General features: G+C 40.8%; 1 protein-coding gene across 3 annotated transcripts in view; it reads right to left on the bottom strand.

Moving 5' to 3' along the window:
• Nucleotides 1–650: 650 nt before the first annotated feature.
• Nucleotides 651–26,912, bottom strand: part of LOC122653750 (protein SHOOT GRAVITROPISM 6) — a 177,548-nt gene continuing 151,286 nt past the window's right edge. Inside the window, exons 46-52 of one of the 3 annotated variants that reach the window (XM_043847686.1) lie at nt 10,095–10,193; nt 2,476–2,547; nt 2,299–2,384; nt 2,105–2,198; nt 1,632–1,739; nt 796–946; nt 651–734 (exon numbers count right to left, since the gene is read on the bottom strand). In XM_043847686.1, the coding sequence (XP_043703621.1) occupies nt 697–734; nt 796–946; nt 1,632–1,739; nt 2,105–2,198; nt 2,299–2,384; nt 2,476–2,547; nt 10,095–10,193 (648 nt within the window). In that variant the 3' untranslated portion in view covers nt 651–696. Of the gene's footprint in view, nt 735–779; nt 947–1,631; nt 1,747–2,104; nt 2,199–2,298; nt 2,385–2,475; nt 2,548–10,094; nt 10,194–26,912 lie in introns of all 3 variants that reach the window. The other 2 variants (XM_043847687.1, XM_043847688.1) reach the window with 2 other exon arrangements.

The raw sequence follows: 26,912 nt of genomic DNA, 5'->3' as shown, positions 1-26,912 counted from the left end.
TGAAATCAGACAGTTCAATAATCCCCCAGGGTTCTTATCACCCCTAACACATTAAATTTTTTCATTGTTTGCTCAAACCTACCAGAGCAATCTTCAGAATGATGCAATTATCATTAAACGTTAGACAGAGAATGAACTCAAATCTTCTTCACATCCTAACAGATCCAGTTCTCAAAAATTATGGAACTCAAATTAAATTGTTAATTAAAAAAAAAATCTAAAATTTAGACGGATGACAACATAGCGAATTCCACAAGCAGCTGGTGAGCACTATATATACATTCCTATAGTGGTATACAACAATGTAATTACAAAATCTTGAATATATGGAACGTTGAAATAATTAAATGAAAGGAAGAACTAACATTCAGTTTGAAGACGAGGTATTTAACTACACGAGAAGCTTTTTTTTTTTTTTTTTTTTTCCTGAAAGCGGGTTGAAATGTTTTTTCTGAAGTTCTAGTATATACAGTCTCGGAACAATATACAACATTTCAAAACCATTATACAACATTACGATTACAGAATCTAGAAAAGATAATGAACAAGAATTACACAAATACACATTATTTCCCTCCTTAAATGCGAAAGTACAAACTATGAACAATGATACAAAAAATCTGAACCGGATCCCTGAGGATGTCGCATAATTTTGTTGCACCCGCAGGTTAACACAAGAAAAAAATCATCACTATTCTATAATTGCCTTTTCAGAAACTTGTGACAATTGTATGCTTTCTTTTTCCCGTGTCTTGGATTGCATAATTGACCTTTTAATTGACTAGGAATCCTGACTCCTCCGAATTGAGTCAACACGATCAAATTGTGATGCCCTCCATGAAACTAAATTAGTGCATTTCAGCAACATGCCTAGGGCAGAGGAGCAAGTTGCACGAACAACTGTATCAGGCGACCGACTCATTTTACCTACCAGCATTCCAAACACCTGAAGAGAAGACTTGATTAATGACTCTATTTTAGCTGGAATTCAGAAATAATGCCATTGGTTATTGGCGAAAGTATTTTGCCCCTAGGATAAAAAGAGAATCTCTTCATCTACAGTAATATGATGCTATGATTGGACTCCTAAAACAGTAAGTCTCTATTATTAATTCCCACCCCCTACTAAGATCTGAATTTCCTGGTTTCAATCAAAGGGTCAGATCTCGTGGCTGAAGAGATTTCCTCACCATGGATGAATGAATACACCATCCTTGGTTATTTATAGTTACAAGAGCAGCATTTCCAAGCAGGTCCCATTTCTGCCAAGTGGCATGTGGATGGATTTGTAGCTTTGTAGACAAGTGGACCTCAAGGTCCCCTGCTCACAAGTCAATTTGGCCAAATCGAAGTTGGCTAAGTGGCAAAAATAAAAAAAAAGACTGCAAAATTAAAGACTACAAAGAGGGTGCACAGAAAAGCATGGATGACTCCACATACAGGGATGCATGGCCACACGGGTATTTGATTGAATGAGTCTGAAACATGATATATGGCTAGTCCAGACCAGTTCCTATGTATCACACGGTCAGAATTGCCAGATCACTTCCATGTGGTAGAAATAGGCGGGCCCACTAGTAAAACTTTCAGCTATAGTTACTGCAAATCTGAAGAAGTTCAAATTTAGAGACCTGTGTACAGAATGGAGCTAAAATGCGCTGATCATCTGAAAGTGACAGCATGCTGCAAGAGAAGTAAATGGCGTTTGCTTGGATAATTGGCCAAGGAGCATCAAAAGCCTGCATAGGTATCATCAAACAATTCAGAATACTGTCAAATTTCAATCCCACTGTTTGTGCACACTATATTGTTCAATACAGTGGAATGTGGGAAGAGGGGGCCTTGGTGCAATGGTAAGGTTGCTCCATTGTGACCAAGTGGTCACGGGTTTGAGTCTGGAAACAGCATCTCTGCAAAAGCAGGGGTATGGCTGCGTACATTATGACCCTCCCCAGACCCCGCGGTGGTGGGAGCCTCGTGCATTGGGTACGTCCTTTTTATACAGTGGAATGTGGGACCCAGTCCACAAAGTTAGAAAGAGTGCTTGCAATGTACAAGGCTGTTATTCTTCTGAGTTCTGAAAAGGAATTAACAATAGACAAACCTGGACTAGTGATGTCATGTAAGCATCAGTTCTTGAGGGGAAATTTTGACAGAGTTGCCTGGTGATATCCCTAACAAAGTCCTCATAATCGCTTCTGAGAAAACACAAAGAAACTTCAATGCGATTCTTCCACAGTAAAAGCATAATGTTGGAATAACACTGAAACAGTGGATTATGGATTTGCTAATACGCACCGGTGGTCAGAATTGAAGTAGTGTGTGCTGAATAGGGCAGCCATGCTTTCTACTTCCATTAAGGGCACCATCTGTCTAAGAGTGCACTATTGCAGAAACATAAACAGAGTATTAAAGGGTTTCAAACACAGAACTCATGAAAATAAGCAATGAACATGAAGGAGAAGATCATCTTACCCGGCAAGCCTGCTGGACACTAAAATCGTCATCATGAACATGAAGAATCAGGCGCGGGAGGGTTGCATGCACCTGATGATTTACAATTAACAAGCCATTAGTTTTCTCAGACCATTAAGAGTGTAGGAAGATATCCAAGAAACCTTAGAATGGACAAATTACTAAGTCATGAACAAAGTGAACACTCAGCACATCAAGGCTTGGGGCGGGCAGTGAAGAAGCATTGGTCTCTGACGCTTATGTAGGTCCCATATTATATGCTATTCACCAACAACAGTTGACAGGCCTATAGAGGGGTAAATGACAAGTCGGAGACAGAAGGATGTTTCAGAATCAATTAGGTAGTCAGATGAACATTAAATTTGAAAGCGCATATGGGTTTTTATCCCATCAGACCATTGGACCACCGGCTGCCAACCCGGAGTGGTCCAATTTTGATTCATTTTCCCAAAAAAAAAAACAAAGGGGTTAAACTTCCTTATCAAATCTGTTGTGAGTTGATATACATTGTTGTGACAGCTCGGGGTTTTGGGATAGTATTAGAGCCAGGAGGTCGGGTGTTCGATCCCTGGTAAGTGCGAAGGGTTTGTGTATGTGTTTATGTGCCCCTTTGGTGACACGTTATGGTGCAATCACATGTTGGTGTGACGTGCAGACCTGTGTGTGAGTGGACCTATACGTGCGGGGGCATGGTGGTGTGTGTCGATATACATTGTTGTGTCCCTTACTTAGTAGCTCGAGCTTTTGGGATAAGCGGTTGTAACAAAATCATTTATGTTATCTATGCAAGAAGAGGAAACTTAGTTTACCGAATTCTATCAAGAGTATCTTCATTTTCTTTGCGTAGCAAAAGAGAAACAAATAACCAGTCCACACAAGCTTGAAGAAGAGAGGGAGACAAGAAGAAAGAGAGAGAGACGAAATAACCAGTCTAAATTCACAGCTAAGGAAATAAGTACACAAACTGAATTAAGACGAGCAACCAGAGAGAAAGTCTAAAAGTAATTTACACCAAAGGTCTGAGTATAACCCTTTGCAATTAAACGGGCTTTAAGCCGTTCAACTAAGCCATTTGGATTGTACTAAATGGTGTACACCCCGCGAGACTGCACAAGATCCTTCACCAGGGTCCATGTTTGGTGCGAAATCAAGGCATCCATTTTTGTTTCCATAGCCACTTTCCACCCAGGATGAGATAAAGTGTTATGATAAGTTTTAGGAATAGAGTTGGTAGATAATGAGAAGGCAAAGTTATGTAATGGAGATGGAAGGTGAGTTTTCTTGACACATGTTGCTTGCACACCTCCCATTCCTACTCTCGTGCCTTTTTAACGTTGCTCTAGTTGCTACATCATTGAAAGTGTATCAACGATGTAAGAAGACAGTGCAGTCTACTTCACAGCCCACCACACGATCTGAACCTCTAGTTGAAGCTTCTACTTCGTCCCCATCTCCTAATGACTTACCGACTGCTCTTTGCAAAGGTACCTGTTCTTGCACTCAAGACTTCCATGACTGCTTATTATGGAGATGGAAAGATAAGCAGTCATGGAAGTCTTAAGTGCAAGAACGGGTGCCTTTGCAAAGAGCAGCCGGTAAGTCATTAGGAGATGGGGACGAAGTAGAAGCTTCAACTGGAGGTTCAGATCGTGTGGTGGGCTGTGAAGTAGACTGCACTGTCTTCTTACGCCATTGATACACTTTCAATGATGTAGCAATTGGAGCAACGTTAAAAAGGCACGAGAGTAGGAATGGGAGGTGTGCAAGCAACATCGGTGTCAAGGGAAGAGATAGTTGAAGGAGAAGAAAAATATGGAGTATTTTCAAAAAATGTAGCATCGGCATTGACAAACTACCGATGAGTAAGGGGATCATAACATTTGTACCTTTCTAAGTTCTTAAGTAGCCACACAAAAAAAACACATTTGTGATAGCCCTAGGAGACAATTTATCAACCTGAGGTTGCAAATTAGGAACAAAGCACACACATCCAAAAACTTGAGGCGACAAAGAAAACAAAGGTAATTTTGGAAACCAATTAGAAAAAGGTGAACGGTTAGCTAAGACAGAAGAGGGCATTCGGTTAATCAAATAACGAGCGGTGAGCTCAACATCAAAACAAAAATGTTTGGGAACATGCATATGAATTAAGAGAGAACGAGCAATCTCCAATAAATATCTATTCTTCCATTTAGTAACCCCATTTTGTTGGGGGTGTATAAGAACAACTCGTTTGATGAATCATACCATGAGCAAAGCAAAAGACCGAGATCTCATGTTGAGTATATTCAAGAGCGTTATTAAACCGAACAACTTTAATAGATTCATCAAATTTAGTCTTTCATTATAAAATCTTTATAAACAGAAAGAAACTCTGAAACGATCTTTCAGCAAATACACCTAAGTCTTTCAACGATCTTTATTTCGCAAGGCTTTTGACTCCCTGAAATGGGATTTTATTATCAATGTGATGATTAAGATGGGGTTTCCTCCGGCTTTTGTTCATTGGATTCATGCTTGCATCTCCACTACAAGACTCTCTGTTCTAGTAAATGGCAGTCCGGCAGGCTACTTCTCAACTTCTAAGGGAATTAGACAAGGGTGCCCTCTTTCTCCCTATATTCTCACTTTGGCTTTAGAAGTTCTTTCGAGGGATATTCAAATTTGCATGGATCAGAACCTCATTTCTCCCATCCCCAAGGGCAAAGCTCTCAAGCTCTCCCATTTAGCTTTTGCGGGCGACCTAATGATCTTCTCCAAAGCTTCCATCAGCTCCTTTGAAACCATCATGTCTTGTTTGCCGCACTTCCAATTAATCTCGGGTCTATGCATAAACCCATCAAAGTCTCTTCTCTTCCTTGCTGGGGTTTCTGATTTGGATAGAGCTGCTCTTATTGAGAAAGTGGGATTTACTGTTGGCCAGTTCCCTGTCAAATATTTGGGTCTTCCTCTGATTCTTGGTAGGTTCTCTGCGCATCACTGCACCCCTATGTTCGATCTCATCAGGAAGCGTCTTCAGCTCTGGAAAGGAAAACTTCTCTCTTATGTGGGTCGTTTGGTTCTCATCAAATCAGTGTTGGAATCCTCTTATATTTTCTGATCTGGTATCTATAGGTTGCCTCACTCTACTATCAAGGCTATGGAATCCCTAATGGCCTCTTTTCTTTGGAAGGGCATGGACTCCTCCAGATTCCTTCACCCTATTAGTTGGGCTTCAGTTTGTCTCCCAAAAAAAGAGGGTGGCTTGGGTATTCGAAGAATCAAAGAGGTTAATTTAGCTGGCATTATCAAGCTGATCTGGAAGATTGTCTCTAAAAAGAGAAGTATTTGGGTTGACTGGATCTACTCGAGGCACCTGCAACAAGATTATTTCTTGGACTGTTTCTCCATCCTCTGATGCTTCTTAGGTATGGCACAAGATTTTAGCTGCTCACTCCCTAGTTCAGGGATCTATCTGCTCCCGCATTGGGGATGGCACCTCTACTTCCCTTTGGCTGGATTATTGGCACCCTATGGGCATCCTTCTCCACCTTGTCAACCCCAGAGCTATATACAGATCGGGCCTTTCTAGACAGTCGAAGGTTGCTACTATCCTTGGCATCAATGGTTGGACTCCGCCGCCTTCCTCCCATCAGTCGCTTATCAGCATTTGGTTAGCTCTTCCTTCCATCATTAGAAGCCCATCTGGGAGAGGTGATTGTGTATTTTGGGTGCATTCCTCTTCGGGTTCCTTTATTGCTAAAGCTGCCTGGGATCGCATCCGCTCCAAAAATCCTTTGGTCCCCTGGAGAAATCTTCTATGGTTCAAGCATCACATCCCCCGGCACTACTTCACAGCCTGGAGAGCGCTCTCCAATTGTCTTCCAACGCAGTCCTTCCTCCGTTATCGTCAGATTGATGTCCCCCCTTCATGCTGCCTTTGTTGGAACAATGTTGAACATACTGACCATCTTTTCTTTGCGTGTCCTTTCTCTTCGGCTATCTGGAAGGGAGTCTTAGCTAAATGTTGGCCTAGAAGTCGAAGAATTCTTCCCTTCAGTAGAGAGTGGCTTTGGATTGATATGACTTTTACTGTTTCTTCTATTTGCGACACTGTTGGAAAGTTAGCTTTTTGTGCGACCATCAACTACATCTAGATGGAGCGTAACCTAAGGAAATGGACCTCCAAATCACGAACTCATTAGCAGATTTGGGACTCCATTTCCTTTGAGATCAATGCTAGGCTTTCTTCGGCTCCCCCCTCTTTTTGTAATGACTCCCCAAGGAATAGGCTTATTGTTGTCTCCTGGGGTCTCTCATCCAACTCCCTCCGATCCTCCTCCTCTTGAGGATTTGGCTCTTCTTCTCTGTTCCTCTTTGCTCCCTAAGGGAGCTGCTGTTTTTTTTTTTTTTCTCTCTTTGGTAATGAATTTTTTTATTCACCCAAAAAAAAACAAATACACCCAAGTCAACCGGAATGATTGTTCACAAAAGTAACAAAATAAGAAAAACCTAACCTACTTTTGAAATGATAAGGACCCCAACTATAATAATGAACTAAAGAAAATCTAGAGGGACTTCTAGACACACTATGAGAAGGAAAAAATGACCGATGATGCTTCCCAGGTTCACACGCCTTACATTCAAGCCGAGATACCGATTTGCAGCTAGGAACTATATGCTGAAGTTTGGATAATGATAGATGTCCCAACCAAAAGCGCCATTGAGTAGGGGAAAGGTCACCAGAAGTAGTGGTAGTAGTAGAAGAAGGTCCACTGCAATTCAGATAGTGGAGTCTAGCTTGCTCAAGTCCGCCACCAATCGTCCTCCTTGTCTAAAGGTCCTAAAATCCATAATAAGGATAGAAGATAGCGGAACAATTAATAGATTTAGTCAATGGACTGACTAATAAAAGACTTAAAGGTAATTGCGGTACATAAAGGACAGAGGACAAAGTCATGGATGGAGTAGGAGAAACTGTACCATGACCAATCACATGGGTAGAGGACCCATTAACAAGAATTACAGGTGAAGGATTATGAGTGTTGGATAAAGAAGAAAACAATTCTGGCTTACTAGTCATATGGGTAGAAGCACCAAAATCAATTATCCAAGGAGTGGAGGATGTGGTAGTAAGAAATGTTGATATACTTGTGTGTACCAGAGTGGTTATAGAGGAGGAAGCAACGGTGGATGTTTGAAAAGTTTGGAGAAGTTTAAGTAGTTGATTGTAGTTAGAGACTCATAGCTTGATAAAGAAACTCCAGATCAGGATGCAATAATGGTGTTGCCAGAAGACACGTTCTCAGTATTACCATCAGACACAAGGATATTAGCTAATTGTTGAGCCCACTCTGGTCTACCATATTTAGCCCAACATGTATTAATTGTATGGTTGGACTTGCCACAAATGGAACACTATCTAGAGGATCAATCAACCTATTGTCCACCTGTACTGCGACCACCATGGCCACAACCTCCCCATGAACCACACCCTCTCCCAAAAAAGGTAGAACTTCGGCCACGACCAGCAACAAATGCAGAACTGTCCTTAGAAGAGGGTGAGGGGTCAGCTTTGGAAAGAGTACCAATACGATGAAGATGGGCACTAGTCTCATTGAGTGAAGGCACCTTCTCCCCAACAAGCAACTGGCTCTTAATAGACTAATAATCTGAATTCAATCTGGTCATAAACTTTGCAACTTGAAATTCCTCCCGCTGAATTTTCAACTGTTACAGATTAGTAGTAAGAGGTTGATGAATATTGACCTCCTCATACATACCTTTAAAGGCACTGAATTACATTCAAAGACTTGTCCCCCTGCTTGAAGTTAAAAATTTTGATGTATATAGATCATAAATAGGGACATATTCTTCTCTTGGGAGAAGTTTTGCTTCAAGTCATCCCAAACCCCTTTTGCAGTGGTGTGGAACATGACATTTGCTACAATAGCTGGATCCATACTATTACACAACCATATGAGAATGGTGTCATTCTCACACATTCACTCCTCATAGGTTTTGACATTAGAAGGTTCTTTGAAATCAGCAGAAGGAGGTTCGGATTGGAGGTACTTCAATTTCCCTTTAGCATTAATGTAAACCTTAATTGCCTGATCCATAACAGATAATTAGCATCTCCATTGAGTTTGATAGTGGTGATATGGACATTAACATTGTCCGAGGTAGATTTGGGATCAGCCATCATGCAAAACGGGAAAAACAAGTTCATGAATCAATACCAATGCTGGCCAGCAAACATGCCTTGTAAACAAATGGGAGATATGTAGCATAGTAGTAGGGGATACAAACCCCACAAGGATGCACTTGGTCTGATAAGAACTCACAAAATAGCAGCACAACAATAGAAAGGATAACCTCGAAAACCCAGAATTTGGGTGATAAATAATAGCAGCAAGATCTGGTCTCAGATGAACACCAAATTAGGATTGAAGGACCCACCATAGATGGGGAACAATGCTAAAATTTGAGATAGATCTGATGGTCAGATCTATTATTTCAGAAATCGTTGCTGTGAAGAAACAGAATAAAACAGAGTATCACACAGCAATATGGAGAAAATTGATTACCAAAAATCAGGAGTTCTGATTGGCTCCAAAACTGGATCGAGTAGCCTTACCAGTTGGGCGAACAAACCTCCAAAACATGAGAGGGATCTGCTGGCTGGATGTAAAGTAGGGAAGATGACTATACTGCCAGAAAAAAATTCCAGAATATGATGCCGCCAGCTTTTAGAAATATAAATATTGATTCCAGTCGATGAATAACCCGATGGAGGGCAAGATCAAAGTAGTATATGCAAAGAGACCCTAATTTATCTTTATTTAATCATCAACTAGGGCCTTAGATAGAATGTAGGCAGCATAGGTTGCTGCAACCACAAGAATAAACCTTTAAAAGACTTGTCAAACTAGAGTTGAAGCAATGGGACTGATTACAATCGCTCTGATACCATGTAGCAAAAGAGAAACGAATAACCAGTCCACACAAGCTTGAAGAAGAGAGGGGGAGAAAAAGATAGAGAAAGAGACGATGGAAGACAGGAACAGAAGATGTATGCTGAACCACGATAGATTCAGTCTACCCAATCGTGGTGCCATGCCTTTATTTATAATATCAGGCTATCAGCTATTAGACTCTTAGTAGGAAACTTACTAAGATTCAATATCTAATTACAAGCAATACAAGGAAACAAACTAACAATAAAAGACTAAGCTCTATGACCAAACATACATCACGACAGGGACACTCCCCCTATCGTGACTAAATATAAAGAAACTAAGTACTGCAGGACAGTAATACTCATGTGGTACGGATCTTAACACTTCTATAAAAGCAACAAAAAAATTTCATGGAGTAGATATCAAGGAATTCAATAACGGAAGACAAAACCGGATTAAGAGCAGAAAGAAGCAAATAAAAGCAACAAAATAAGATAGTGTACCAAAATTTGAAAATGGATATTGAAGTAGCATAACTTAAGTTTTCTGGACTCTGGAGTGTTTTTTTAATTCCACAGATGAAAAAATGAAAAAAGGCATAGCCAAAATTATTTTGGAAAGCCCTGCGTTCAGTTTATTGTCTACTAAAAAATGAGTATCCGGGTGGATATGTTATACCTGATCAATAAAAGATTCATGTTGTGCACCAACTCCATAGTTGCACAGTGCTCCAAATGCTGCAAATGCATTGGCTCGCATCTTCCCGTTCATGCTTATCTGTTCATGAAACGAGATAATAAATTTATCCAAAATTCATCTTGATATGCTTACAAGCATTCATCGCTTTTACAACTTGCATCAAATAATGAAATGTCTGATCTACATTAAGGGTATTGCCAATTTTATTTAGAAAACTTCAATGTTTCATATATTTCTTGTTACTACCTGCTTTTCATAAGTCATCTATATAGTTTCTAACGTAAATCAGCTTAGTCCTAGTACGTTATTGCATCCATGTTTCAGGTTTTCTTTCTGAAACCCCAAGCCCTAAATTCTTTACAGATAGATTCCCAGCCTCCACTATAAGAAGGTTGAGCAAGAGCAATTTCACTAGGCTGTTCCTTCCTTTCCAGATGTTCTGAAGATTTACACTTGCAATTAAAGCCTACAACAATCTTCCTCTTTCTACTTCTGTTCTAGACTTAATAAGTAATGCAGTCAAGACTGCCTGATTGGGTACAGAAAGACCTTATGTTGGGCCATGGACAGGTTCTATGGGTCTTGGATTACTTGTTTATGAAGTTAATCTTGTAACAAGCCTATATTATAAGTCCATAAGGTGGGGGTGAGGTCTGACATGGGAATCTTAGTAAAAGGTGTTAATTTCTAAGTTATAAGGGTTTGAATTAGACTAGGATACTTATTTTTTTTGGGTGAATAACTAATTCATTGCCAATGAGAAAGAAAACAACAGGGACTCCTCAAGAAGAGGGGAGAAGTGATCAAAGAGAAAATACAATTTCAAAGCACTGCCTTTACAGGAGGGAGGAGGCATTTGCTTGTAAAATAGAGGGGGAAAGGCCGAGAGAATTAACAACCCATCTATTTCTGGGGGTGTCTGCACATCTGGAGGGGGCAGCATCAATCTTGGATTTTGACATAAAAAAGAATGGAACCCCAAATCTGCTCAAAGGATCTGGACTTGGGGGACCATCTGGGGAGATTGCACTTGAACGAGAAATGACAGATTGTGGCTCTGAAAGCAACAAGCTTACCCATTGCATCACAACAAGATTTGCCACCAAAGGATATGTCCACCCAGATTCTCTATAAGAGTGATTAGGAAGGAGTCCTTTTATGAATCAGATAAGTCATTTCCAAAGGTTACAAATATGTACTTAAACCCCCCCCCAAAAAAAAAAAGAAAAGAGACTTGCTTAGTAGAATTGAGTGTTTTTTAATATTATTTTTAGATTGTGCTACTGAGCCATGGCTGTGGTTGTGCGGATTGGCTGGATCCATTTCTAGTTGATTTTCTTCTTCTTTCTCAATTCTGGGTTTACTCTGAAACCAGTTGCTTTCTTTCCTTACTTTCTTCTTCTATTTTTCTCTCCTCTTGGAGAGACAATAAGCAGAAATGGGGAATGCAGTGGATTGGCTGGATCCGGTTCTATTTTTCTCTCCTCCTGGCTCTGATTATCATGATAGAACCACTTATCCCAAAATCTCGAGCTTTTAAGGGTGGGCCACAACAATGTATATCAACACAATTTACGTGAGACAACTGCAATAGTCCTCACTCCTCATTGTGGCTTGTTTATTTTTTTGGTGTGATGATTATTGAATACTGCCATTATCATGGTACAAGGTCTTGGCGAGATCAAATCTCAGTCGAGATCTTGTGACTATCTAGGTCTCGGTTCGACTCAGTCGAATGACTTGAACCAGACCAAACCTAACTAATATAAATACACTCTCTTGCTGAGATTCGATCCCAACTCGCAATTTCGCTCTGTCTCGCCTCTCTTGGTCTGCAGTGAAGGGAAAACACATAGAAGAAGGTTGTTTGGTGTTTTTTTTTTTTTTTTGTGGCAATTCTCACCTTCAACTGAAGATTAAATCTTGTCAATTCAAGATTGAGGCTTCAACATAGAAAGAGGGAGTTGCATTGCATCTCAAGAACACTTTTAGGTAAAAATTACTTCTCAAAAACAATTTTTTTCATAGAAACATGATCAATGCTTGTTTGTTGACTATGTAGTTATTATATATGATACAATGTCCACCGATCTATGAATTGACAGAGGCCGAATTATTTTTCTTCTTTTAAATTATTTATTTATTTTTCTGTAAATAAAATGATTTTCTTACCAAAAAAAATTTTGAAAAAACATATTTGAAAAAATATGGTTTATACTCATTGTTTGGAACTCAATTTAATATATGTTGGACACCGTTGGCCGATCTACGGTCTCATGGTGTCATTTTTTTTAGTTAGTAAATTATTTATTTAATTTCTGAAATTTAAATATATTTTAACAAATTATAGACAAAATCCACAAAAATAGTGAAAAATATCTGTTTTGTTTTGAAAATTATTTAAAATTAATAAAAGCGCATTGTTAATGCATTTTAATATGGAAAGTGATGATTCTTGTTTCAACCATTATAATTTTGTATTACTTATGGTATATAAAAAAAGTATAGAAATCATTTTGAATTAAGAAAAAAATACAAGAGGTAAGGGGAAAATAGGAAATAGCATTAATTTAGGACTTCGAAATGATGTTGAATAGCTAATAATACATGCATTTGTTGATGTAATAGTGTGCCAAGGTTTAAAATTGCTGCACAATGGCTGAAGGTGGAGGTAGAGATATAGCATGGGTGCATGGAGAGCCAATGTCAAATGACAAGAAAAAGTCAAGATGTAACTACTGTAGAAAAATTCTAAATTCTGGAAGGGCAACCAGATTAAAGCAACATTTGGCGGGTGGGTACAAGGACGTGGCCAAATGCACACAAGTTCCTTATGAGGTGCAACAAAGCATGTCTAAACACTTAAAAGAGAGGAAGATTAAAAAAGGCAGAAAAGCAAAGGGCAGAGGAAGAGTTTCATGAGGCACTTAAAGAGACACCCACAACCACAAGATGATTACATGCCTAGGCGGAAGGATTTTGAGACACAGGCAGAGTGGAGTCAGTACTAGAAAGTCTTGGCTGAGAGCCGGATGATAGCCGAGATGGGAAGGATTAGGGTTACAGAGATGTGTAGAAGAATAGGTGGCTTTGGTTCTAGACCAGCTGGATCAGATGCACGACTGGCAGGGGAGAGGAGGAAGAAGCAGAGATAGGGGGATTTACCTTTCAGGAGAACCCAGAGTTTAAGGGGAGCTGCACCCTCATCCCATCCCCATCCCCACCCCATCCTTCGATGCTGATGATCCCATTGAGATTCTTTCATAGGATCCCCTTATATATAGTTAGCAGAACACCAAACAAAGAACTATAAAACAAGTATGGGGTGGTTGGAAACCAAAAGTTGGTGATGCCATGTCCAAGTTCTTTTTCTATCATAGTATCATCCTAGCTAATGCTGCTCAGGGGGCATATTACCAGGCTATGATTGACACTGCTGGGAAGGTTGGCCCAGGAGTGAAGGGGCCCACTCTATGGGAATGGTATTTGCCCAAACAAAAACAGGAGCTTGAAGAATATATCAACTCATTAAAGCTGAAATTGGAGAACTATGGAGTCACTATTATGTGTGATGGTTGGACTGGACCCACTAGACAGTCCATCATCAATTTCATAGTCTATTGTAATGGCAAGACCATCTTCTTAAAGTCAATGGATGCATCCAAGGAGAGAAAGGATGCATTGTACATATACAAGTTGTTGAAAGAAGTTGTGAAAGAAGTAGGGCCACAAAACGTTGTCCAAATAGTGACGGACAACGGGATTAATTTTAAGAATGCAGGAGAGAAATTGATGAATAGAAAAAGCAAGAGTATGCATCTTTTCTGGACTCCATGTGTAGTCCATTGTGTTGATCTCATGCTTAAAAACATGAGTAAGAAATCCTTGGTAGCAGGTGTGGTCGAGCGAGCAAGACATGTGACCACATTTGTGTATAACCATGGATACTCTTTACAATTATTGAGGGAGAAATATGGAGGGGATTTGGTGAAGGCCCGGTATTACTCGATTTGCCACCAACTACATTGCATTGCAAAGCTTTCAGGATAAGATGGTCGGCCTGAGACCTATGTTTGCTAGCGAGGAGTGGTTTGGTTGGAGAGAGTCGGGTTCACCAGGGGATAGGGCAGCACAGACTACCATCTCTAGTGACCAATTCTGGCATGAATTGAAGAGGGTCATTCTTATATTGGATCCAGTAGTAAGGGTCCTTAAGATGGTAGACACAGAGAAGAAGCCGACCTTGCCACATGTGTATGCTGCAATGCAACTAATGAAAGAAAGAGTGAGAGCAGCAATACCTAGAGGTGGGAAGCAGTATATCAAAATCATTGGGGACCTATGGGAGAAGCACTTGTCCCATCCACTATATATAGCTGGTGAGTTTTATACTTTTATATGTTTAGTCCAAGATATTTAATTTACATTAGATTTGCAATTTTACATATTCATAAACACCGACAAATTATTTATGGAATTTTCAACATACTATCTAAATCCAAGGTATCAGTACAAGTATAACCTTAGGCTTGATGATGCACTGATAGAAGCAATGGAGTTAGTGGTGGCAAAGTTGGTCCCGAAGGACTTTAGGGATGCAGTTGGTAGTTTTGGTTGTGTAGTGATCGGGCCATATTTATGCATAAAAGTGTTATTTAATATATGTTTTTAATTGGACATTCATAGTTAAATTGAATTCACTTGGTTATTTTCTATGATTGTAGGATTCAAATAAGTGAGCTAGAATTTTGAAGATAAATTGAATATTATTTTGAGTGCATAAAAGATATTCATCGAGCTGCATGGAATTTCGGTGTTCACTATGGTGCAGAGAAGATTGTGTGAAGGGCAAAAGTGGATTTTCCAAGAGGAGAGTATTGGGCGGTTTCTAGAAAAAGGGCAGCAAATCACATTTCAAAGGGGGGAGCCATGTGCTGCCTACGTATCTCTCCCATCACTCCTAAATCTCTCCAAAAGTATCTCTCTCCCATCTCCCCACAACTCTCTATGTCTTCTCTCAAATCTCTCTCTCTTCCCTCCACGGTTCCCCATCTCTCCTAAAATATCTCTCTTTCCTAAAATCCCTCCCTCCTAAACCCTCTCTCGTTCTATCTTTCCTAAATTCCTCCTAAAATCTCTCTCCCGTCTCATAAAAACCCCTCCACGATTTTCACTAAAAGAGAACTCTCTCTCTCCCAACTTTCCCAAAAAATCCCAATTTTCCTAAAATCTCTCGTCTGTTTTCTCTCTCACGGATCTCTGCCCCCATGCGCTCCAAAAATCCTATTTCTCTAAAAAAATCTCTCTCGATTTTCTCTCCATCTCTCTCACGCTCTCTTTGGATTATATTATTTATTTTTTTATCTCTCTCCAGCATCCACGATCGAGCATATAGTAGCCCCTTCCATCATTCCATAATTCTTCTTCTCTTCCCAATCCCTTTCTCCTCCACGGGTTTTTCTGGACAGCATTGCGTAGAGATCAGCACCATTGCTTCATTGCTGCCTCACCGTTGCAGCACTCCATCAATCCTGCATCACCATTCACTTGCGTATCACGTTCCATGGGAAGATCGTCTTCACTGTTACGTCATGTTGAATAGCACCATGAGTGGCTAAGTTTTCTACTGTCTTTAGGTGTAGATGAAACGTTGATTCTTTTTAATTAAATTTCTGGTTTTAGTACACTTGATTGCTTGATGTTAAGACTTCTATTTTGTGAATGGAACTTTATTGTTAAATCTAGTTTAGGGAATTTGTCTCTGTTATTCAGATTTTCTATTCAAGTAATTGTTTTTCCTGTGATTGTGATTGTACTGATGACATTCTATAATTGACCGAACTAAGTGTGCTAAGCGAAAGTGAAAGACGATAGTGATCGGCAAGATAGATTATAACTATGATGAATTGCAATTATTTTTCTGTGGTGTCATTAGGCTTGTAGTTGTAATGAACCGAAGTGTGCGCCAGAAATTAATTAATGGATCAATGTGGATTCGAAACATGAAGACAATTCTTCCTAATAGATTTTATTCCTTCATTATTTTCCAATTCTTTGCTTTCTTTTAATTTAATTTTTGAAACTCTAAATAGTGTTGCATCTTAGTCTTCTAGTTCCCTGTGGATACGATCCCTTCTTACCACTGTCCTAGTAGTAGTAATAGGATTAATTAATATTTATTTTTGATCTAATAACGACACGATCATGTAGCCGCAGTGGATAGTAGACAAATCGCAGACCCTGGTAGGTCCACTACATTATTTGTCATCTTGTCTCCATTTAAATCATGTACCTATAAATAATCTTAATATTCTAAACTTCTAATGCAAGCGAATATGGTGGGTCCTTTATGGGGAAGATGCACCTCACTTAAGAACATGGTTCGAGAACTCGGTTTCGGTACTGGTTTCGCTGAGCCAAAAAAACCGAGTTGGACCGAGATCTCGGCGAGTTGGTGTACCTTTTTTTTTTTGGGGAACTCGGTTGATGGTTTCGGTAGATTTTTTTTACCTAGTTTGGTCATGAAATTTGGTATACAACCTATTTTGGGCCATTTAAACACAATGGCACTATCAAATTTTGAAAAATCTTCTTTCTATAGTGATCGGCAAGATAGATTATAACTAGGATGAAATAAAATTCTATAACTAACCGAATTAAATGTGCTAAACGCAATGGCCATATAAAATTCTTCTTTCTATTGCTCCTGGCTGGTCTTTCCTCTCAAATTACTCCCATCATCAAAATGGCCGAATATGGCTTCTTTGGGACCCTTCAAAAATCTCTTAATTTGTTCATCTTTCCTTCTCAGACTGCCTGGGCCACCTCTCCTACTTCACTGTGGTTTATGCTCACAATAGCCATTCTGAGGATCCCCCTTTGGACTGACCTTCGTTCTATGGCTAGCCAATATGGGTCTCACCCTTGGGGCTTGGGTGGTGATTTTAATGTGATCAGATTCAGCAATGAAAAGCTGGGAGGTGTCCAATTGGATTTGGAAGCAATAAATTCTTTCAACGAGTGTATTGAGGATATGGGTGTGAATGATCTCAGATGAACTGGATTTCCCCTAACTTGGTGCAACAAAAGGGTTGGTTCTTACCGGATTTCTTGTAAGCTTGATAGGGTGATGGTTAATGAGGAATGGCTTTCAGCCTTCCCTTCTTCTCATGTTACTTTTGACAACCCGAACATATCAGACCACTCCCCCATTTGCCTTGCTATTCAGCCCTTCCCTTCTTTTGGCTCTAAACCCTTCAAATATTTTGACATGTGGTCCTCTCACTCCTCCTTTTTATCCCCAGTGAAAGAAGCTTGGGAAAAACCTGTCTCTGCTTTTTCTACCCCTCTCATTGCCTTCTCTAGAAAGCTCAGAAATGTAGGCTGCCCTCAAAGATTGGAATACCATTACTTTTGGCAACATATCCCAGCAGGTTTTGGATTGTAAGGATAGACTTGGCTATATTCAATTTCGGTTGCAATCTGACCATTGCAATAGTGCTTTAGCAGATGAAGAAAAAGTGACTTCTCTTGAGCTCGCTTCCTTACTTGCTCGTGAAGAGAGTTTCCTAAAGCAGAAATCTAGAATCAAGTGGTTAGAGCAGGGTGACTCCAATTCTGCCTATTTCAACAGATCTCTGAAAGCCAGAGTCAATGCCAACTCCATTGTTCAGCTTACAACCCAGGATGGTTCTATTGTCTCCTCAGTTAAAGATATTAAAGGCTTGGCAGTTCAACATTTCAAGGGAATCTTCAGCAGCTCTCAGATGGTCTCTTCCTCCATCCCGAATGACTTGCTCAACAAGTTCATTCCTTCGGCTCTCCTTGACTCTTTGAGCTCCATTCCCAAACAAGATGAGATTGTGGCTGCCATTCACTCTCTCAAGGTGACTGGAGCCCCGGGACCTGATGGGTTTAGTATGGGTTTCTTCTTAGCTGCCTGGGACATCATCAAATTGGATCTTATTGCTTCCATTGTTAGCTTCTTCTTCAACCCTTATCAGGTCAAAGGAATCAATCACGCTTTTCTTTGTCTCATACCCAAAAACGATGGTGCGTCTGCTATGAATGACTTCAGGCCCATTGCTCTTTGCAATCTTCTGTACAAATTCATTGCCAAGATTCTTGCTAGAAGGCTTAATAGTGTTGTGGACCTCCTTGTCAGTGACAACCAATCAGCTTTCATTCCAGGAAGACACATCTCGGACAACATTCTTCTTTGTCATGACATTGTCAGAGGGTTTGATAGGAAAAATCATTCCCCTGCTGTCCTCCTGAAGATTGACATCCATTGATCCACAAGGCCTTTGATTCTTTAAGGTGGGACTTTATTAGTCAGGTGATGACCAAGATGGGATTCCCTTTGATCTTTGTCAACTGGGTTCAGGCTTGCATCTCGTCCCAAAGTTTTCAGTGCTAGTTAATGGTAGCCCGGCTGGTTACTTTGGAGCTTCTGTGGGAATCAGGCAAGGCTGCCCTCTCTCTCCCTACTTGTTCACTTTGGCCTTGGAAGCTCTCTTCAGGGAAATTCAAATTTGCACAGATCAACAGCTTATTGCTCCTTTGCCTAAGTGTAAAGCTCTCAAGCTTACTCACTTGGCCTTTGTGGATGACCTGATGATCTTCTCAAAGGCTTCCATTGCCTCTCTTGAATCTATTATGCTGTGTCTGCAGCACTTCCATGAGTTATCGGGCCTCTGCATCAACCCATTAAAGTCTCTCCTGTTCTTTGTTGGGGTGTCGGAGTTGGACAAGGCTACTTTTCTTGAGAAATCTGGCTTCCAAGAAGGTCAATTACCTGTTAAGTATTTGGGGCTTCCTCTGATCCCTGCTAGGCTTTCAGCCTACCACTGCACTCCGATGCTTAATCTCATTCGGAAAAGGCTTCAGTTATGGAAAGGCAAGCTTCTCTCTTTTATGCAGGCAGGTTGGTTCTTATCAGATCAGTCTTGAAATCTTCATACATCTACTGGTCCGGCATCTATGGGCTGCCTCAAGCTACTATTAAGTCCTTGGAATCTCTATTGGCTTCATTTCTTTGGAAGGGTAATGATTCTTCCAGGTTCCTTCATCCCCTTCACTGGGCTGCTGTGTGTCTGCCGAAGAAAGAAGGTGGCTTCGGCATTTGAAGAATCAAAGATGTAAACTCGGCTGGTATCTTCAAGCTAATGGAAGATTGCTTCAAAGCATAAAAATATATGGGTTGATTGGATCTACTCGGGCCCCCTCCGGCAGGATTCCATCTGGACAGCTTCCCCTTTGTCTGATTCTTCTTGGGTCTGGCGCAAAATCTTAAGCTCCCGTCACTTAGTCATTCATGCCATCAAATCTCAAATTAGGGATGGTCTCTCTTGTTAGAGTTGATAGTAGATATGTATTAGGGATTCAGGGGTAGTTCAGGAACTAGACTTTGGACTAGTTACCTTATTATGTATTTTAACCTTCTTATGTCTTTTTACCTTTTACCTCCCTAGGGAGGTGGATGTAATACCTTTAGTAATTCTATTTGAGTAATATAGATGTGTTGGAGAAGTCTCTCCAACACACAACTTTCCCACCGTAATACACTCTTCTTCCTTCTCTTGTCTCCTTCTTGCTCCTCCTTGTCTAACATCTTCCTCCTTTCTCACTTGCTTCCTTAACCTGAAACTCAACTTGGTATCAGAGCAGGTTGGTTTGAGAGTCGTATTTAGCCTCTTTTCTCTATTCTTTTTCTTCTCTTTGGAATCCTAGGATTCAAAGGGTTTCAAGGAGAAGTCACCAATGTAAAAAAATCTGGTATAGGAGTATGAAATAGGTTGGAAATAACCCACTCAGATGTTTGAAGATGTTCTTTGAGCTTTGTTGAAGCTCTTGTGAAGTTTTGAAGCCATTCCATCAACTCCAACAGTTACCGCCAGCCTCAACTTGGAGTTCCTGGTTCTCTCTCTCTCGGCCTGTGTTTCAGCCTTGGAATGGCTCAATAGGATCGCCCAAGGGTGCTCTTTTCATCCCATCTGTTCTCCTTTGCAGCTTTACAGCCCTGTTTGAGCATTGCTCTTTTTCGTGGGATCTCTGTTCCTGCCCAGGTAATATCGTGACTGCAGTTTCTCTGTTCCTCTTGCATTTGGACTGCTATGTGTTACTGCCTTTGTTGAGAAATGCTTAGCACCAGCCTGTGTGAGGTGCTTAAGCTTGTTTCAGTTGTGTTATCCCTTGGTGGATGCTAGGGTGAAGCCCTTTTCTTGTGTTTTACTTGCTGGATTTTTCTTCTGCCTCTCTGAAATTCTTATTTGGGTAGAGTGTGTACTCCCCACTTGAATCGATAGTCTAAGGTATTGTCACAATGGGTGATTCTGAGACTTCTGGACTTGGTGTGGCTGATTCACAGCCTGTTTCTGTTCCCACAGCCCCTCAATTGGTCTATGAAAGCACACATTTCCAGATTTCCTTTGTGAAACTTGATGGCACCAATTACTTGGACTGGTCGCATTCCGTGAAGCTTTCCCTTAGGAGCAAAGGGAAACTTGGGTACATCACAGGTGCTATCAAGGCCCCAGAGCCGAGTGCGCCTACTTATGAGAAATGGGAAACTGAAAACTCTACAGTCATGACATGGTTGATCTTCTCTATGAAGCCCGAGATTGGGAGAAGATTTATAAGAAAGGAGACTGCCAAGGCCATCTGGGACAGCGTCTCTCAGACCTTTGACAGAGTGGGTGACTCTGCCAAGGTCTATCAGCTTCACCAAAAGATTCACTCCATGAGGCAAGGGGACAGAACTATCTCTGAGTACTACAATGCCTTGCTTAGTCTTTTGGAGGAATATGACCACTACAGAGATCTCCATTTGACCAACCCAGAGGATGAAGCAAAGGTGTATCAGACTCTTGAAAAGGAGCGGGTCTTCTCTTTACTTGGTGGTCTGAACCCTGACTATGAGTCCATCAAACTACAACTTTTAGGCCGATCTCCTCTTCCATCTCTTAGTGAGGTCTGCAGTAACCTACAGAGTGAGGAGACTCGGCGTGTTACTATGGACCCAACACCAGCATCACCTCATGAAAGGTCAGCTCTCAACTCCAGTTCCTTCCGAGACACCCTTGGAGGTGGTACAGGCCAAGGGCCCAACCGTGAGGCAGCCAGTGCAGTGGAGACAGTTGGTACCAGTGGAGTTGGGAGAGACAGGTTTAAATGTGATCACTGTGGGAGAACTGGGCACACCAAGGATAGGTGTTGGTCTCTTCATGGTCGTCCTCCTAGCACACGTAGTCGTGGTGGTCGTAGAGGGGGAGCTCGGGCTCACTCTGTGATGACTGAGGCAAATGCTACACAGGATGATCCTGCTTTGGTTGATACAGTTTGCCGGATTATATCCTAGTTGAGCACGTCTCCTACATCTACCGTGGCCAGCTCATCTTCGTCCTTAGCCTTGCAGGTCTCCACTACAGCTTCTACTGTAGCCCAGTCTTGGGTTATTGACTTTGGTGCCACTGACCACATGACTGGTACGTCCTATAATTATGATTCCTATACCATTTGTTCTGGTAAGGATAAAGTTAAGATAGCTGATGGATCCCTTTCCTCTATATCTGGTAAAGGTAGTATCCCTGTTACCTCATCTCTCTCTCTTACTTCAGTTCTTCATGTTCCTAACCTTGCTGTTAACCTTTTATTTGTGAGTCACTTGACTAAATCTCTCAACTGTTGTGTCACCTTCTTTCCTTCTCACTGTCTTTTTCAGGATTTGGTGGCTAAGAGGATTATTGGTAGTGGACGTGAGGAGAAAGTTTGAAACCCGCAAAAAAAAAAAAAAAAAAAAAAAAAAAAAAAGAACTTTTGGAACCCGATTGATTTCAGATTTTGGTTCAATATTTCCTATGTTAACCTCAAGCTATGGGCAGCATCACATCTTTTTCCTGTGCTTGGCATGCTGGTTTGATGGCCTGCAAAGCCTCTCTCTGTCTTAGGCCGAATCCCAGGTAAGAATCCCATTTTATATGTATATATGTTGTATTTTTAATTAATTAGTGTATTAGGGGCAGAATAGTAATTTTTACCTTGTGGGACCCCGCACCAGAGCTACCTGTGTCGGGTCTGCTGGCTGGACAAGCTGCAGGACCTCCCCCTTAATTAAACTCAATGTAAGTATAAATTAAAATATATTTATATAATGTATTGTACTACCAAATAGAGTTAGAAGGGTATTTTAGTAAAATTGCCTCTGTGGGACCCAGTTCCCCAGTGGAGAATGTAATTCCGGACAGTTACCCGTATCCGGATCATCCCTGATGTCGCATGACATCATTCTGTAGCTGGAATAAGGTAATAAATACAAAAGAATCAATTTTAGAAATAATTTATAACCAAATGACCATTCTGCCCCTTAGTGGTTAAGTATCCTATATATATATAACTTCTCTTAAGTTATTTACAAACCACATTACAACTTAGAGAAGCTGAAAAATCCGTTCCAGCTTAGAGAAGGAAGAAAGAAAAGGTAAAAGAGAAGAGAAGAAGAGGTATTAGAGGCTGTTCTTGAAGGCTTACCACCTACAACTGAACTTGAACTTGAATCTCCATTAGAAGTGATTCCAGCATCTGTTTTGCCTCTAATTTCTGGTAAGCCCTAAAAACTCTTGCTGTTTCTTTCTCTTTCTCCTCTTAATTTACTGGATTTCAATCCAAGTATACCTGAAATAAAAATTCTGCCATTAAAGCTCTAAGTTTGAGCTCAAGTAATAAGAATCTTACCCAATTGCTTGCTGTCCTAATGCTATTTAGGCTCAATTATGCCTGAATTTCCATGGCAGTACCTCTAATAAGCCCAATTTCTGTCCCCAATGACTAGTCCATGAACCCTAGATAAGAAATTTAGGTTTAATTAAAAAAAATTCCTAAATTAACTAACTAATTATGAAATTGGAACCCAAAATAGACTGACCCACCTTGAAATGGTATTAAAACACCAAATTTGACCCATGCATGTCAAGATCTGGCCATTTCAAGCAAAAACCCCAAATTCGGACAACGACTGGATGTCAAGCGAGCCTAGGGGCGATCGACCGGCTCACCGGAAGTCTGCATCCGGCTGCCCCTTTTGTGTGATTGTTGGATTGATTCCTTAGGGTTTGACCTAGACTATTACCCTCACTGATATATGATGTTTATTTAAGACTGTTTTACTCCATTTTTGGTGAGGATTACTCGGCCTTTTGGGTTTCTAACTGACTAGGTTTATCGACTATCTCAGGTAAGGGGATTCGACCTTAATTTCCTGCGTGTTTATCACATTAATTTCAACTTTATGCTGAATGCCATGCTCATGCATCATTACCTCTATACCTGGAGCATGTAGTTTTCTAGCTTTTATTTAATGCATTAGACTGCATTTAAATAGGTTGCACAAAAACATATTGCATTGCATTTGCATTGATTATTTATATGATGTGAATTTATGACGATGGAATTCGGTAATTTAGAACTCAGATCATGCTTGCCTCATCTTGTTTAGACTGCACTGAGCTAGGTTGATATTCATTACCTAGAACTGCGCCCCTTACCAACAGGGGGAAAGGTGTTGGACAACCCGTGGCAGAGATCGATGTGTTAGTTCCGGGATGCCATCTTCTGTCCCATGTTAGCGGGTCCCTAATTCTGTTGTGGGAATAAACAGGCAGGGTTGGTCATTTGGGGGTCTGTCGGGGTCTGATGTGTTAGTTCCGGAACTGGGCTAGTCAATCAAGTACAAATCTGACGGCAGTGTTGAGAGATACAAAACAAGGTTAGTGGCTAAAGGATACAGTCAAGTTTATGGAATTGACTATCAGGAGACATTTGCTCCTGTGGCCAAACACAACTTGATCAGAGTTCTTTTGTCATTGGCTGCCAATAAAGATTGGCCATTATATCAATTGGATGTGAAGAATGCCTTTCTCCAAGGCGACTTGGAAGAGGAAGTGTACATGCAAACTCCACCAGGCTTCAAAATGCCCTCAGCTGAAGGGAAAGTGTGCCTCCTCAAGAAGGCACTATATGGTTACAAACAGTCACCAAAGGCAAGGTTTGAGCGCTTTTGGCAGGCCATTCTGAAGAATGGATATTCCCAGAGCCAAGCTGATCACACTCTCTTTACCAAGCGAGGCCATAGTACCATTACAGCCCTCATTGTCTACGTTGATGATATTGTGGTCACAGGAGATGATATAGTTGAGATAGGTAACCTGAAGAGTTACTTGGCACAACAGTTTGAGATTAAAGATTTGGGCCCCTTGAAGTATTTCTTAGGAATTGAAGCATCAAGGACCAAGAAAGGAATCAATATATGTCAACGGAAGTTTGTTCTTGACTTGCTGACAGAGACAGGAATGTTGGGCTGCAAACCAGCCAATTCCCCTATTAAACAAAATCACAAACTAGGAGAAGATTGTGGTCCTTCCCTTGTTGATGCGGGAAAGTACCAAAGGCTAGTGGGGAAGCTTATCTATCTTGCCATGACACGTCCAGATATCTCTTATGCAGTGGGCGTGGTGAGCTAATTCATGCATGCTCCCAAGAGTGGCCACTTGGACGCCGTGTATCGTATTCTTAGATATTTGAAGTCTTCCCTAGGGAAAGGACTGCTATATGCCAGACACAACCACTTGAAAGTGGAAGGTTTCACAGATGCTGATTGGGCTGGCTCCATTATAGACAGGAGATCCACCTCCGACTATTGTACCTTTGTGGGGGGTAATTTGGTTACATGGAGGAGCAAAAAACAGCATGTTGTAGCTAGATCTAACGCAGAGGCAGAATTTAGAGCTATGGCATATGGAGTATGTGAACTCATATGGTTAAAAAGACTTGTTCAGGAATTGGGATTTGACACTGGAGGCCCTATGAGACTCTATTGTGACAACAAGGCTGCCATCAGTATTGCCCACAATCCTGTTCAACATGACCGAACTAAGCACATAGAGGTTGATAGACACTTCATCAAGTAGAAGATAGACTCTGGCTGCATTTGTACTTCTTTTGTGAAGACCGGTGATCAGCTGGCAGATATCCTCACCAAAGCTCTTGCCTCTCCTCAGTTTAGTACCCTTCTAAGCAAGCTGGGAATGCATGATATATATTCTTCAGCTTGAGGGGGAGTGTTAGAGTTGATAGTAGATATGTATCAGGGGTAGTTTAGGAACTAGACTTTGGACTAGTTGCCTTATTATGTATTTTAAACTTCTTATGTCTTTTTACCTTTTACCTCCCTAGGGAGGTGGATGTAATACCTTTAGTAATTCTATTTGAGTAATATAGATGTGTTGGAGAAGTCTCTCCAACACACAACTTTCCCACCGTAATACACTCTTCTTCCTTCTCTTATCTCCTTCTTGCTCCTCCTTCTCTAACATCTTCCTCCTTTCTCACTTGCTTCCTTAACCTGAAACTCAACTTCTCTTCCTATCTTTAGCTGGATCATTGGCACCCAAAGGGGATCCTCCTTCCCTTGATCACCCCTCGGATCATTTATGCTTCTGGTCTTCACAGGCTTTTTTTAGTAGCTGACATCTTGGATCAGTCTGGCTGGACTCCTCCTCCTACCTCCTCTCTAGATCTTGCCCTCATCTGGAATGACCTCCCCTCCATCCATAGAAGGCCTTTGGGCAGAGGTGACTGTGTAAATTGGTTGGCAAACAATACATCTCTCTTCTCCTCAAAATCAGCTTGGGATCTCATTCGGCCAAAGGGTCCTTTAGTCCCCTGGAGAAAGCTTCTTTGGTTTAAGCATCACATCCCTAAGCACTGCTTCACGACTTGGAGGATCTTCAACAACTGTCTTCCAACTCAGGCCTTCCTTCTTCATTGCCAGATTCTTGCCTCCCCCTCTTGCTGCCTATGCTGGAACAATGTGGAAGACACTGATCACCTATTCTTTGAGTGCCCTATTGCGGCAACAATCTGGAAAGGCATCTTGCTCAAATGTTGGCCAGCCTCTAGAAGAATCTTACCTTTCTCCCGTGAACGGATTTGGATTGACAGGACCTTTGCTCTCTATTTGTGACACTGTAGGAAAGCTTGCTTTTTGTTCAACCATGAATCATATTTGGATGGAGCGTAATATCAGGAAATGAACCTCCAACTCTAGGACATATCAGCAGATTTGGGATTCCATTTCCTTTGAAATTAAGGCAAAGCTATCGTTAGCTCCTCCCTCCTTCTGTCCTGACACCCCAAGGAACAGGCTTATTATTGTCTCGGGGGGGCTCTCTTCTGTCTCTCTTGTTTCTCATAGCTGCGGTTTTGGCCTCTTATTTTTTGTTTTGTTGCTCTCCTTCGGGGGCCCTGTATTCTTTTTTTCCTCTTTGGTAATGAATTTCTTATTCACCCAAAAAAATTTTTTTTTTTTTTTGAAAAATCAGAGTCCAAATAGGAGTTTAAAACCAAGATAGATACTTATGTAAGGAAAGACACTTATTTATGCCTAATATCATTTATGTAAATGTTTTTCATTTACTTAGGATATTTTTTATAAATAAGCAAATACCCCCCTATTTGAATCCAATAAAAATAGTTAAAAAATAAATTCCAAACGGATAAAAAGTCAAACCCCAAAGTCAAGAATAAAAACTAGATTTTCGGCGGTAGGTGCAAATTTTCAACTTTCTAATGCTGGGGTTTTTCTCAAATCTAAAAATTCCATAAATCTTAATATGGTAAAACATTGCTAAAAACCAAAAGTGCGGAAAAATATTCATTGTCCAAAAAAATATTTTCATATTGAAGGAGTTATGTACCGGTAAAACTTAATTTGGTGTGCGCAAATGCTATCAAAATCACTCT

Source organism: Telopea speciosissima, chromosome 3 (genome assembly GCF_018873765.1).
Source record: "Telopea speciosissima isolate NSW1024214 ecotype Mountain lineage chromosome 3, Tspe_v1, whole genome shotgun sequence".
Lineage (NCBI taxonomy): Eukaryota > Viridiplantae > Streptophyta > Magnoliopsida > Proteales > Proteaceae > Telopea > Telopea speciosissima.
This window is presented reverse-complemented; position numbering and strand designations above follow the sequence as displayed.